At 45.7% G+C, this 15,000-nt stretch overlaps 5 protein-coding genes across 5 annotated transcripts in view; 3 read left to right on the plus strand and 2 right to left on the minus strand.

Annotated features, from left to right (window-relative positions):
- Positions 1-410, minus strand: part of LOC126581269 (glutathione S-transferase 1-like) — a 660-nt gene extending 250 nt beyond the window's left edge. The window contains exon 1 of the mRNA XM_050244805.1: positions 1-410. This exon is cut by the window's left edge and continues 250 nt beyond it. Coding sequence (XP_050100762.1) covers positions 1-407 — 407 coding nt within the window. The 5' untranslated portion in view covers positions 408-410.
- A 1,110-nt stretch (positions 411-1,520) lies between these two features.
- Positions 1,521-2,287, plus strand: LOC126581270 (glutathione S-transferase 1-like). The gene is made up of 2 exons (XM_050244806.1): positions 1,521-1,661; positions 1,730-2,287. The coding sequence occupies exons 1-2, from the start codon at positions 1,530-1,532 to the stop codon at positions 2,240-2,242; spliced, it is 645 nt and encodes a 214-aa protein (XP_050100763.1). The 5' UTR covers positions 1,521-1,529; the 3' UTR covers positions 2,243-2,287.
- A 1,438-nt stretch (positions 2,288-3,725) lies between these two features.
- LOC126581460 (glutathione S-transferase D5-like) lies at positions 3,726-4,504 on the plus strand. Its single transcript, XM_050245134.1, has 2 exons — positions 3,726-3,874; positions 3,955-4,504. The coding sequence occupies exons 1-2, from the start codon at positions 3,743-3,745 to the stop codon at positions 4,465-4,467; spliced, it is 645 nt and encodes a 214-aa protein (XP_050101091.1). The 5' UTR covers positions 3,726-3,742; the 3' UTR covers positions 4,468-4,504.
- Positions 4,505-8,058: 3,554 nt separating this feature from the next.
- On the plus strand, positions 8,059-8,953 carry LOC126581187 (uncharacterized). Its single transcript, XM_050244675.1, has 2 exons — positions 8,059-8,102; positions 8,266-8,953. The coding sequence occupies exon 2, from the start codon at positions 8,295-8,297 to the stop codon at positions 8,628-8,630; it is 336 nt and encodes a 111-aa protein (XP_050100632.1). The 5' UTR covers positions 8,059-8,102; positions 8,266-8,294; the 3' UTR covers positions 8,631-8,953.
- Positions 8,954-11,660: 2,707 nt separating this feature from the next.
- Positions 11,661-15,000, minus strand: part of LOC126569677 ((E3-independent) E2 ubiquitin-conjugating enzyme) — a 5,278-nt gene continuing 1,938 nt past the window's right edge. Inside the window, exons 3-5 of the mRNA XM_050226932.1 lie at positions 12,625-15,000; positions 12,326-12,547; positions 11,661-12,207 (exon numbers count right to left, since the gene is read on the minus strand). The exon at positions 12,625-15,000 is cut by the window's right edge and continues 503 nt beyond it. Of these exons, the coding sequence (XP_050082889.1) occupies positions 11,984-12,207; positions 12,326-12,547; positions 12,625-15,000 (2,822 nt within the window). The 3' untranslated portion in view covers positions 11,661-11,983. The remainder of the gene's footprint in view (positions 12,208-12,325; positions 12,548-12,624) is intronic.

Genomic DNA, 15,000 nt, shown 5'->3' on the forward strand with positions numbered 1-15,000 from the left:
GCTTCCTCTAGCTTCTGGCGATCGGCTTCCACCGGTGAGGCACGCTCCAGGACGACCGGCGTGTAGTACAGGAAGATGCACTTGTACAGCGTACCACACTCGAACAGAAGCCGCTGGTTAACGATGGCCCGGCGCAACGGATCGGCCGGTGGATAGAGACCACTGGAGCCTGTGGCGAAGCGTTCGGCCAAATAGATCAAGATGGCACCCGGTTCACAAATGGCCACACCGTCCTCCACCACCAGCGTGGGGACCGTGTGCTGTGGGTTGATCTTCTTAAACTCAGCGTTCACGTAATCCTTCCGGTGCACATCGAGACTGATGAGGTTGAACTTGAGCTGCAGCGCTTCACCGAGCAGCAGCGTGGCACGCGATGGCGGTGATAGGATGTTATAGTACAGATCCATAACCGGAAGAGGATGAAATGAGCCCGTTCGGTAGCCGAACGGCTATCATTTATACATTTACAAGCGTTGCGGTACCAACAGCTGTTGGGGTTTGATTGTTTGGTGAAGAGAAAGGACGGGAACGGGGGCGATATGAGTTTCATTCGCAATTTCGTCAACGTGCCGGATGATATGAGACGCATCGACAGTGAAGTGAACAGTATTAGCAATGAACTGAACTGAAGCACAGCTGGCTGAAACTATCATCTAACAATAAAGGACAAGGACATCTCCATTGCCCTAAAAGGAAAAAATATAATGCTAAAAAAATGCTGTTTTCTAAAAAACATTAGTGTTCTAATAGTGGTATATGTATAGTTTTGTTATTTTTGCAATTTGTTCCTAACAAATGCTGAGTGTACTTGAATGTTTAATAATCCGTTTCAGCGACTTTTACTGATTATGAATATCACTTCTAATATTTTCTTAAGAATGGTTCTCTGTCCTTTTTTGAGATTAATGTTCTAACACATCTAGCAGAGAGGCAGATTGGAGCGCATGGTTATCATATTCATAGTTAATAGTGATAAGGAATCTACCAAATTTCAAGAGTCATACTATGCCTAATTTATTCGCTACTCTTAAGGCTCACTACCAATCATAAACCTACATAACACACATTTCTATACAACTCTTTTAAAAAGAGTAAAAGGATACACCTTCTAATAGACCTTCTGTCTCTTCTAAATGATCTCATAAAACGTGATCGCAGGGAGTAAACCCACTTCCACACCCAGCACTGTAACTATCGTTTCAATCAGTGCTTCCTTATCTTATGCCCCTTGTCGGTAATGAATTCCAGACGGTTGTTTACCGTGTTTCTTCCATTTTTTTCCCCCTGGCTCGGTTTTTGGGGGCCCCAAATTAGACAAACCCTCGAGAGACAGATTAAGTGGAAGCCGCAACCATTGCCCGCACAACGACAAGCATCCAGAGATAGAAACGACATTCAATTGCCCGGTAAATCATGGGCTAGCCGCATGGTATTGGTGAACGAAAGTGTTAAAGGTTTTCGCGGTTCGCTTAAAACGCTCTGATGCCATCAGATGCTGGGCGTCATTCGTACTCGTACAATCGCGCAGGATGGAACTGTACAGTGATATCATTTCGCCACCGTGCCAAACGGTGCTCCTAACGGCGCGTAAACTGGGAATAACATTGAACATCAAGAAGATAGACCTTGAAGATCCGGCCGATATGGCCACCCTGACGAAGGTAAGCAGTGAATAAGTGTTTCTCCGTTCAGCGCATGGTTCAACAGGGTACCAACGGATTATTTTCAGGTTAATCCCCAACATATGATCCCCACCCTGGTGGACGGAGACCATGTGCTGTGGGAGTCGTATGCGATTGCGGTTTATCTGGTGGAGAAGGACGGCAAAAACGATTCACTCTACCCGAAGGATCCGAAGGTGCGCTCCGTCGTAAATCAGCGGTTGTTCTTTGACATCGGAACACTGTACAAAAATGTGCTGGCTAACCTTGAGGAAGCATTGGCCAATCGGAAGCCATCGGAAGAGATGGTGACAAAGCTCAAGAAGGCTCTAGAGCTGGCGGAAAGATTTGTTACGGAGCGACCGTATGCGGCAGCCGATCATCTGACCATCGCCGATGTCGCTATGCTCAGCAGCATTACGGCACTCGGATGCTGGATGCAGTACGATCTGGAACCTTATCCCGGCATCAGGGCATGGGTTTCGCGTGTTACGCCCGAGTTCGCCGACTATGATGCCTTCAAACAGGAGCTGCAGGAGCAAACTAAACTTTACATCGAGAAACACCCAATACCTCAATAAAGAGGAATTAATTGGCTTCCATTGCAAAGCGTTTCGGCAAGAAAATCCCCTCGGTGTTCTCTTCTGCGTTCTTCTTTTGTAGGCTGTTTTTTTATGTTCATGAAAGAACCACGGCCCCTGTAGCGTAACGAACAACCGGTATGCTTCATACCAAGCGTTGAATGACTAGCTGTTTGTAGAATCATTCATTCGTTCTATGTTTTGATCCAAAGCTTCTTCTATCGTTTAAGGTAGCCGCGGCGAAGGTCTTGAGTAACTCAAGGTTAAAAGAATGCTTTAACTTCGGCTGTTGCTTCATGACCGAGTGAGGTGTGTACGGTTAGAAGCGTTAGAAGTCGGAGCACGGCTAACAATAATTCAATTATTGCATCACTATCGATTGCCATCTTTTTTCGCCGATCTCACACCTACCGGTGTGTTTGCTGTTTAAATGCTCAATTGAATCCCCATTTGTTTTCTCTTGTGGAAGCTAATGATTAAAGTGTGCACGTTGAAGAGAGCATAAAAATCTATGAAGGGTACATACTGACACCAGTACATCAAGAGATCATAACGAGAACATACCAAACATCTTTTCAACGACATTCTTTTACACACTTCCAGAAAAGTAATATCTCGATATTGTTATTAATGAATGATTGTTCCGAGGAAAACAATGTCTCAAAAGGAAAAAGAAATTGGCGCTAAATGCTCTTTTAAAATGTTAATCTTGCAATAAATTACTCTACTAGAAATTTCACATTTAATAAAAAAAAGCTTATAATATAAGCAAACATATGCTTATTCCATAAATAGAAAACAATTAGAAATCGATTCCATAAAATAGAAAGTCATCCTAGCGACTGCCCTAAATTGACGATAATGTTGTGCGATAAGGATATCGGTCAGTCTATGTAATGTTTCTGATAAAAATCGGTGGCATCGCAGTGCACACATCCGTAGCATGTGAATCGTGTGTTTTTTTTTTATCACCGAGCAGATTAACAGATACCAAATTTAGCGATGAACGAATCCCTTAGCGAATTCCCCACTGAATCAACCCAAAACAAAACCGGCCGCAAAAGGCCCTCCCCGTAAACACCCTCTACAGTATGAAATACAGTTACCAATCGAATTGTATCGCATGTGTGCGTAGGCTATCAACTGATGAGCATCGTAAAATCGATTCCGGATTTCATCATGCGACGCCCGACATCCTGATTATGCTTCCCCTGCCTTATGAGTTTGCCATGCCACTCCCGGGGGCCTGAGCTTTTCAGCCCGTTAATGTTTGACTTGTGGCATCTTCAGAAACCTCTTGATATGCCTCATTCCCCTCCCCAAAAAATCAGCTAACGAGTCTAAACATTTCATCATACCAACACGTCATTCGTATCCACAAGGGTATTGGTGCCACTTTAGATGGGACGCCCCAAAGATTACGGGAAGTATAAAACTACCTGACAGAGTGTGGTGGGCCATCAGTCGCGGCTTCTGCGTGTACCCGTTCATACAGCAAACATGGATTTGTACTACAGCATTGTTTCGCCTCCCTGCCAGACCGTTCTGCTGGTCGGTAAAAAGCTCGGCATTACCTTCAACCTAAAGGAAACGAATCCACACCTGCCTGAAGTGCGCGAGAATCTGAAGAAGGTACGTAGGTGCACCGCGCCTTGGCGCAGCGAATCGTGCTCATCAATCACCCAAACCATTCTCGTCGGTGTTCGTTCTAGATTAACCCGCAACACACGATCCCCACCCTGGTGGACGATGGCCACGTAATGTACGAGTCGTATGCGATTGTGATCTACTTGATCGAGAAGTACGGCAAAGACGATTCGCTCTACCCGAAGGATCCGAAGGTGCGCTCCGTCGTAAATCAGCGGCTGTTCTTCGACAATGGACTTCTGTTCCGAAGCACCATTGAGCACGTGGAATGCCTGGTGCGCAAGACGAGACAGATGACAGATGAGATTGGGGCCAGGTTGAAGAAGGCACTGGGACTGCTGGAATCGTACGTCACGGAGCGTCAGTTTGCCGCTGCCGATCATCTGACGATCGCCGATATTTGCATGCTGAGCAACCTGAACACGCTTGGTATGATGCAATACGATCTTGAGGCCTACCCGGGAATTAAAGCATGGCAGGCTAAGGTGACAGGCGAATTCCCGGACTATGCCGAGTTCCAAAAGGAGCTCGTTGACACCACTATGAAGTACGTGGCTTCGCTACAACAATCGAATTAGGTGTATGTGGAAATAAAGTAATGGTTGTTCTTCCTATAACCGGTACATTCACCGGTACCCTCAACCCTTCAACAATTCGCAGCTCTTCAATGGGAAGGAACTTAACTTGTATGCCATCAATAAACGTCTCCTACACACACTAAACTGAAGTGTTTTGATCATAAGCGGCATGCAGTAAGCAAGAAAACGGCAAGTCATCCGAAAACAATGTTGAAATTCAAACTCAAAAGAGGACCGATATGGTTGCTTGCAAGTTTGCACCCAAGGAACGGCGAGCATCATTAGAAAGCTTCTTTCACGAGGGGTTTTTAGCTCAAAGCGTCGCGACGGAGCTATATCCGATGGAGACGCCCGTAATCACACATTTTCACGTTTTTTTACATAAAAACGAACGACCCGTATGTTTGTTTTTAGTTCACGTTGGAAAGACATATGCTTCTATAATATCGATCCAGAAAATGCAGTTTTTATGTTTCCTTAAATTTAATTTTAATTCTTAATTTTCTCAAATATTTGGCCCCAAGCACAAACAATCCTTTTTTATTAATAGATTTTTTTTATTTTAACATTAAATGCAACTAAATTACATCGTTCTTGAGACTCGCTTTTCATCCCAAACGCTTTACCTACTTTTATCTGTTGAATAATGGAAATAAAAGAACAGCTAATTAATTCACCAAGAATAAATAAAACGTCTATCATCTGTTCGGCGTAGACATAATCAAGATTGATCCATCTAAAGCGAAAAGAAATTGCTGTTAGTGATCGCTAATTTGAAGGACTCACTCGTATCTTTTACTTTCTGATAAAAAAAAAACTATTCGCGTAGTCTTCACCTAACAATGTAGTCAGAGCTATTAAAAGAGGAAATATTTTGTAGTTCATCTAAGTTTTGCATTTGTTTATTTATTTAGAGTACTATTAGGATAACAGCTGAACTAACCCACAGCTGTACATCCCCTTAAAAACTGTGGCCCTTATCTCTCCCCAACCTTCCACGCGAAGACCGAGGCTACCCCACACATGCCAAAGCCTTGCACCAAAAATGGCTTACAATCGCAAATCCATTTGCGGTCATAATGCATCTTAGCGAAAAGCCAAAAATAATCTACGGCTCCGATAAAGTAAAGCAGAGGGAGCGAACCGATAAGGTGCGCTGATAGCGCCTCCACTTTCTTCATATATGTTTGGCGGGCATTGTGCCGATTGATTTTGTCTTTTTTTTTACAACGATTGATAAGCTCGCGTAGCTACAGACATAGAGTGCATTAGGAAAAAAGCAAATTAACTTCACACTACAGAACGTCTGCATAAGCTACCAATCAAACGATGTGCAGTACAACCAAACTATGCACGTGCAAGTAGCAATAAACCTTCAACATCGGACTAATGGAGTCATAGCTGCTGTTACGTAATCTTATCGAACTTAACACAGTGAATAGACATTTTCCGAGGAAAAAATACTCCTCCTACCATGTGTCAATCAATCGAACTTATGATGGCAGATTACACTAATACCAAAGTGCCGATACCGTTATACAACTCCAGCGCGCGATCAATTTACTGATTGAGACAGATTTATGACACGTGCTGATAGAGGGTCTATTCAACCTATCTATACCCCCACCGTCTTAGCGCTGGGAGCAAACTACAACCTTAATTTAATGTTATTGCTTCTGCAAAATTAGAAGCACCAATCGATGCCTTCCAACAGAATCCGGTTCAACTACATCATGGTACTTTACATGATTAGATTTACATGATACAGTATCTTATCTGTTGCTCTTTTGTAATTCCGCACCACGAGCAAAGCCCATACTGTAACCAAACCCTAACCAAAAATGATAATTACGTCAGCAAGCAGAGCAAAGTTCCATCGCGATCAAAGTTCGCGTCCTATCGGCTAATCCACTTAACGGCTCCAAGAGGTGGCGTGGAGCAGTCATTTATCTGGCACCAGATTTGCCGCTTGCTGCAAGCGGTGCGGTACCCGGCTGGCAGCAGTAGAGCTGCATTTACCCCTCAATGATACCGGTTGATACTGATACGTGCACACCACCGAACGCTGATCCAGGTAATCCCGAAGCAATAGAAGCTGCCCTGTGCCACCGAGCGGCATAACACCTCTGACATCGACGATGGTTCGATTGCGACAGGTGGAGGACTTAAGCGTTGAAATTAATTTTACTTCTGATCTTATCTAGCATATACGCAGCATGGGTTGGACGTATGTCGGTATCCTACAGCACATGTGTTCTTATGCGTATACAGAAAACGGGGTCGAATTTGATATGGAATATTAATTTATTGATATTAATATAAGAAGTAATGAAGTGCAGTAAGAACAATTATTACTGCACCTTTGGTTGTACTATGAAACAATCGCCAACAAACCACCACCGTTACCCACCGCACCGGTCGCTAGGAAAGGTTGCGGTTGGCACGGTCACGGTACGATTTGTTATCGGTGGTCCATATTCTGCTTACTCTTTTTTGATTTATGGCCGCGCAGGGGTGTGCCAGTTAAGATTTTCGCTGCGCGATTTTGCGAGCCATTGGCCGCTCGGTACACTGCTACAGACCATATGCACTGCACCCATTTCCGCCGATTTGAACGTGGGTCGATGGATGATTAAATAAGAAGAGAGGACGTGGAACAAATTTCGAAAGAAGTCTCAAAGACACTCTCCACGCTTTTGGCAAAAGACACGTCGCTGCAGATGTGCAAGAAGTACCCGGCATGGCCGACACAAGCCGGGTAATTGTATAATTCATGCAACATCCGGATAATCGACCTATGCCGGCCGGTCGGCCGGCCAGTCGTCTGGAAGAGTGTGTTAGAAGAGAAGGGAAGGCATGCGTCCGAATCTCTGGGCCACACTGTTCTAACGGGTTCAAATTAGTCCCTGTTCTGACACTGACCTGACCGAAGCAAGGCTGCTCCCCTTCGGGCTTGGTACCGTACAGTGCAATATGGAAAAAATATGTTTTTGGCCTCATAATGTTTAATGATATTATTTTGTAAATTATAGCTGTACTACAACAATAGTAACGAAACATTTTTCAAAAATATAGGCAATTTTTACCTCAGTCATACAGGTATCGCAAAATACGGGAACCCCAGCTGGACACTGCCATGCAGAAAGTCTGTAAGGATAAAAAGATTACACTTTTATTATTTCTTAATTACATTTAATGCAACAGAAGGGGAGACTGGATAAATTTCGTTCTGACTCACTGTGACTCCGCCAAGTTGACAACACATATCAGTATTCCCGACGATACTACCACCATCACCATGGCACATTGATCAGAAATACTACGATCGCTTAACAACTCAGACACACACAGCAGATGGACACTACCTTCTGCCCGACATCCTCACACCAGCAGCAGCAACAGCCAGACCGCGTATCGGCATTGTAGTCTAATCTAACGAATTAGGCACCCTCTCGACGGTTTGGTTCAAGCAACCGGCCGACCGTCGGTTGATAACACATCCGTACATGTGTTGTGCGCATATCGTCAACCTACACCACGATGGCCGTTCGCGCCGTCATGTTTAAATAGGATCGCCCAAGCGGCGCAAAACCATCAGTTTCATACTGTCCAGCGATCAGTTCAGTCTTCTACCGGTAAGTAGGATTCGCGTTCAGGTCCAGCCGCCCGACGGCACCATACGGATAGCGGCAAAGGTTGCAATTCTGCGCTGCTAGTACCGTGACCTAACCCACGAGCAGCAAAAACGTGACACCTAACCAGGCGATTTGTTCTATTTCCGGTTCCGGTGTACCTCAGCAAACACAACCCCACCCCATTCATTCACAATGGCCCTCAAGTCCGATGCCGTCTTCGAGCGCATTGCCAAGCGCCTGGAATCGATCGACCCGAGCAACCGCCAGGTGCAGCAGATCTACAAGTTCCGCATCCAGCAGGCCGGCAAGACCGTCAAGACCTGGGTGCTCGACCTGAAGGCCGTCAAGCTGACCGAATCGGATGACGCGGCTGAGGCTACCCTCACCATGGAAGATGACGTCATGTTCGCCCTCGGTACCGGTGCCATGCAGGCCAAGGAGGCCCTGGCCCAGGACAAGCTGGACGTCGAGGGACAGGTTGAGCTGATCTTCCTGCTCGAGCCGTTCATTGCTTCGCTCAAGAAGTAAATGTGCCGTTTCTGCAGCTACACATACACCACACACCCCGTAATGCTTGGTTAACTTATTCCCCACAAAACATCTGCAACAACAAAACAACAATGAAGATCGCGAGAGAGAAAAAAGGATATACCATCAGGATCGTTATTGCTTCTGTTTTACATCGCGGCATCACCATCTGGTCGATCTCTCGTCATCATGCGGATCTCGATGCTCGACCCGGGCTGCAACATTTGCAGCCCGGTTTGGCCGGCTGTACCACTTCGAACATCTACTACCATCTACAGCTGTACAGCAAAGAATGATCAGTAAATGGTGCGCTTAAAAACAGACGCTAACTGGCTTCACTTTCTTCAAATGCGTTTCCATCGTCCTATCACGCGGCGCTGGTGTGCCCGCCGGTGGTAATTGAATTATGGGACGCTTGATTAGCGCATACATATGTATGCGTGGGTCACTTATTAGGGGTTCCATGTACTTAAGCGCTCGTATGATCGTGGGGTTAAAAGATACAGTGCATCCGAAACACAGTCAATACGATATCCTCTCGTCACGATGCTTGAGCGCGAAAGTTATCTCTGCTGCTCATAATCCTCCAAAAGATGAGTTGAAACGATAAAGCAGATAGCTAAAGTAAATCATAACCACAAAAAACCGCAAAAACGAAATATTGTATCTTTTGCATGGATTTCTTCTTTCACTTTATTTCATTCAACTGGCGCACTCAGGAATCTGAGGCCCATCTTTTCAAACTCCGATTTTTCTTTCATTAATCCGCAAAAAGCATAGAGAGCAGTTTGAAATTGTTCGAACACTTCTTAATCCGCATAATCTTCTTTTCCTGTGTATGTGTTTGTGTGTGTACGTGTGTATTAAGCTCCCATTCATGGTGCGTCGATGATGACTAAGTATTCTAGCATTCTTAGTACAGTCGTCCTCATCTTAACGAAGCCACCATCATGCTCGCAATGGAAGCGTTCAAATCTAATGGCAACTATACGTTTCGAGTCGTTGTTCTTCGGCGGATAGGCAGTAATCTGCGATGCGTTCTTTTTTGCATTTTGAATAGGAACAAAATGGAAAAGTTTAACCAGTTGCGATTATCTTCCTTCCGTGCTTCTTACTATTTCCGTCATCCTACATCCACTACTATGGTATCTGAGTGAGCTCATTCTTTACATTTACAGTAGCAAACAAAGCTATTAGAAACTGTTCTTTGGAATAATCGGCGGAGTAAAGTCGGTTTGTGTTACTGTTCAGAGGAACGAAGAGGAATAACAGCAGTGCTCTTATAAAACAGAGAACACCTTTCAGGAGGCATAGGATAAGGTAGTGGCTGCCTAGCCACACAATAGAATGTTTGCTATTTGTTTTCTTGCTTTCTGATTGGATAGTGCAAACAGTATAACAGTTGATAGCGCATACTTTGCCGCGCTGCCTGCACGGAGAACTTTCATCTTAATGAGTAACGCCACATCTGATTTGCGAGCATGCGTGTTTGTGCGACACGTGCAGCACAAAGTCGCAATCCGATTCCTGCGCAAACGGAATGCCCGCGTGTCCGTGCGTAGCAGCAGTCTTTTCTTTACCTCACAACTTTGTTCAACTCCCGCACGGGTGAGCTTGGGCGATTAAGCGGTTGCCCTGCCCAGGATTTTGGTAAACAGCTCCAGCGTTTATGCTAGACAATGGTATTTAGCAGCATTCATTCAGTGATCGTTCGGGGGTTTGGGTTTATACGAGCAATTATTCTGGAGTTAAAGCATCCTATCCTCTCATCGAACATGGCCAACTATTGGTTATTCCTCCTAAAATGGGCTCGGATTGTGATTATTAAAATATTCTGCTACTATTTTTGGTTTCAACGTCGTCTGTCGCGTGAGTTGTGCGTGATTGGATATCCGATGCGCCGCTGCATTGTCTCCAACTTTGATTTGATTTCACCCCACGATCTGCATAACGTGCTTAAACTTGTGAGCAGAGCATTGCCTATTACTTTGCTGCTTCTACTAACTTTTTTGATTCCTATTTTTTTGTTTATACCGTCTACTACTTCAATGACTATCGACCGTTTATCCTTCTTTTCTTTCGCTCTTTAGATTCGTTTTAGAATAATCTTTGTTTAAACTTTGTTTTGTTTTCATTTCGTTCTTGGAATTCTTTTCGTTCATAGCTTCTGTAAGCCGAATATGATCATTACGGACAATTATTGTTCATTGTGCATTTTCCATTGCACTGCTGGATTTTTTTATTCTTTCTACAGGAATACAGGAATCCTCGCTCCCTCTCTTGCTCCCCTTTTGATTACCTCTGTTGCTTAATCTTAGCATCCTGTATGCTGTTTTACTAACGCACTGTAGATTTTTATTTAATTGATGTAATGTAGGCACGGCATTTACGTCACTTCATGCATCATGCAATCCTATACGATTCCTGTATCGCACACATTTAGCACTTGATCAATGTGGCTTACTTCGTTTATTGCGTGTTGCACTGTGCTTATTGTTGAGCATATCAACATAAAGGTGAAAGCGATTGCCACAACAATTCATATTCTAATATAAAGCGGAGCGGCAGTCCATCAAGCCATTAGGAGAAATGAATAAATGTGCTAACAAACAAAAGGGATTGCCATACCAAAACTATCTATATGATTATAATAATAATCTTCATGAGTATGATATGTGTAAAGTAGGAACTAAGTGTCAACCATTTCAACAACACCGTGACCGTAAGCAGGGCGTGAAAGAATGTGCGTAAGTTGATTGACAAAAACCATCAACAATGAAGCGCATATCATGATTCTAGCTCAAATATTGTGCGTGTGATGATAAACGAAAGATTTTTTGTTTCATTTTTGTTCTAGAGCGAACTTTTAAAGCTGTAACATAATTTGTAATAACATATAATTCAAGATGCTTCTAATAAATTATTCCACTAATAGCTTCAAGCGGAGATCTATAACAGTTGGTTAAATAAGCATACGCTAATCTGATTTTGCATTTGAAAACTAACCCAGAAAACATTTCTTAAACCAACTTGAAACCGAAATGTTTGTAAAACGATCTCAACTATTGATAACTACGACCCTCGATAGCCCTTAGCAGACAAGCAACAATAGTTTGTATGCGAAGTGCGTAATATGTGGCCGTGTAGAGCAGTGCAGTGTTTTTTGAGACAAACATCCCAAAAATAGCATTCGGCGACAAATACCGTCAAAACTAAGCTGATGGAAGAAATAGCACAACAAGCTCCATAACAATAGGAAGCACAAACCACATATGCGTGAGTAAGATAAAGGTGGCAAAGGCAATGGTCGCCACAACCACTTTTGCGTTTCGGTTATCCTACATGAGACGCAACTACTGGCCAGCAGTCGGCAACTGTTGCAATTGCTTTTGGAATGTGTCCAGCAAACCGATAAGTGTTAGGCAAAAACCACGGCTAGCCGGAATGAGAGGAAAGTCGGGTTCTACCACAGAGTCTCCATTGACTGCTTGCGTTACACTATCTACCTTGCCGCTAGCCGTACAGGTGGTGCCGGTTGATTGAGATTCGGAAGATGTCAGGATAGCACCAGGCTCGTCTAAAAAATTAAACAAAAATGAATTAAAAGATGAAGTTTTTGGTTAAGAAAAGACATTTTCATCTCTATCCGGAATTCATCACCGGAATATTCATCACTTGGGATTGGAATCCCTTACCTTTTTCATCTGAAGTGCTTGTCCGGCATTGGTAATCATTTGACATTTCCATCCAGGATTTGATGCGCTGATGCATAGCTTGTCCCGAAGTTCGGAAATGGGACAAGATTTCCTCTCGAAACAGTTCCGGAGGATTCGACATCAGCTTCGTCATCGATTGTAACAGCTTCAACAGCACCATTTCGTTGTACATACGAGAATTTTCTTTACCCTGCTGGGAGCCTACGATTGCGAGAAAAATGGACGTGGCCAATTTATAATAGCTAGGGATGGGAAATGCGAAAGCCAACCCAACTCACCTCGTAGCTTTTCATAACCAGCCTCGTTGAAATACGGTTCCGCCACCAGTATAAGTCCTTGGATGGATACAATCACCTGCAACAGCGTACTAGTGGAGCTCCAGAGCTCCGACCCCCGACCGGACCACGTACCGAGCAGCGAAACACACACTTTGCCATCCTCGTAGAGGTTGGGGTTCAACCGATCGCTACAGTAGCTGATGTAGTGGCAAAGCGGTGGCTTTCGCGGATAGTCCATCCCGAGCTGAACATCGAACAAAAACAGGCCCCCTTCGTAGGGTGTCCTCTTGGGACCCTCGATCATGACGCTCAGTAGATCGAGCCGATCCTCGAAGCTACGCACCCACACCCCCGGTGGCAATCCTGTTCGCAGCAGCCAGTGCTCTCGCTGGACAGCTTTGTAAAAACTTTGGGCATTGCTCGTCTGGAAGACCGTGAGGTGATACTTGTGCGAGGTCGGCGCAGAATCAACAATCTGGAAACGCTCCGGCGGTACCGGCTCAGCCGCTGGCAATGCAGCTTCACTTCCCTCCACCGGCGTCGTCACTTCGGAGGGCGCCTCGGGCGAATTGGGAGTGGCAGCTAGGGGCGACACTGGTTGGGAAGAAGATGGTGCCTGCATTTCCACAATCGTAACGATCTCCTTTAAGACACACTCCATAGAGTAGCGAGCGTTGATCACCTCTAGCACCTTACGGAGCTGTGTTTTCAGGAGCGAACAGAGCTTCGCTGGAACACATTTTTCATCTGCGTCATGTGCCTCGTCAGTCTCAGCACACTGGTCACCATCGTCACTGGCGACCAGATCGAACACCGAGCTCGTATTGTTGAGATCATCGTTCATGTTCATATAGACGTTCACGTAGTCGAGTTGCATATTAAACAGGCTGGCACTGTCTTTAGCCCTAGCTGGTGATGATGCTAGTGCTGCAGCCACTGCGGCATTCATTTTGTCCTTTGCACTCGTCACGGCACTGTCGGCAATTGGCGATGGACTGAAGAACGGTTCCCGATTAACTTTCGGTGTACTCTCATGTCTCAACTCTCCATCGTGCTGGAGTGTCTCGAACGCCGCCGTCGTTGGTGTTGATGGTGTTTTTGGTGTTCCAACCGCAGTCTGGCTTGGATTCTCGTTGAACAATCGATTTTTCTGATCCAGCACCCGTTCCGCCGTGGTCTGGTTATTCGATTTACGGACACGCTCCACAAGCCCCATAAAATGTTCCTCGTGGAAAAAGTTGGTTTTCATCAGACGGTCCAGATTACGGCACTTTTTGTACACCAGCATTAGCTTGTGCATGATTTCCTGGTTCTGTACGAACGGATTGATGATAAACATCTCCTCGAGTCGACCGATCGCCACACGTGCCCGTTCCAGATTTTCGGCAAGCATCGATTTCGGCACCAACTGCACCGGCGCCGAGCTGTCACCAAACTCGGACGTTTCGTCCTCCGTTTCCCAGGAGTTGTTGTCCGAATCGATGCTACCCCAGAAGTTGTTTTCGCCGTCGTACTGCCCAACCTCGAAGATATCCTGTGGCCAGCACATGCTCACTCGCCCATCGACCCACCACACTTTCACCATGCCGTTGGTGTAATTGTCCACCACCTGTCCGGCGGCTGGAGTTCCGACGTCTTCCTCGCTCGCAAAGTTTGCCACGCGGATGACGATCGTTCCGGGACGGTACTGGAAATCCGGGTGATCTTTCAGATCGTATACGCTAACCTCCGTCTCTCCGCTGTATGTTGGTTGCGGTTCGGCCGAAGATGTGTAAGTACTGAACCACTTCACCCGCGCCGTTCGCCCCCGATGATCGACCTGCTGTATGACGCCGTAATCACGAAATGATGGATTTGCGGCCGGATCGGTGTTACCCGCCAGCACGAAATCGCCCGGGAAAAACTCATGATCATCGAGATGGTGAATGGGGCGTAGCTCGGTCGACGAAATGCCGGTTTCGATCGTTCCGTCTTGCCACACGACCGTTGCCGTACTGTAGACGACCAGCGCCTCGGTAACGACTTCATCACCGGCAGCCGGAAACCGATCCACAGCTGGTGCCTGCTTGCGTCGCAACCGACGATGGCGCTTGGTGGCCGGCGAGCTCTTTTTCGGGCTCGATTTGGGCGTCTGTGCTGAGCAGGAAGACGCCGCACCGTCTGACTGGTTTCCCTCGTCCTCGCCACCATCCGTTTCCCATTCATCACTTTCGGCCACCGATTCTGCTTTCCGTGCACTGCGCACCGACAGTTTCCCGGTGTGCTCTTTGGACGATGCGTCGCTTAACGACTTAACACCCCGACCACCGGTCGAATCCTTTGGATCGTGTTCCTCCGGAGGCTTCGTGACCGTTACATTATCGAACTTCTCGGGCG

This window comes from Anopheles aquasalis, chromosome 2, assembly GCF_943734665.1.
Source record: "Anopheles aquasalis chromosome 2, idAnoAquaMG_Q_19, whole genome shotgun sequence".
Taxonomy (NCBI): domain Eukaryota; kingdom Metazoa; phylum Arthropoda; class Insecta; order Diptera; family Culicidae; genus Anopheles; species Anopheles aquasalis.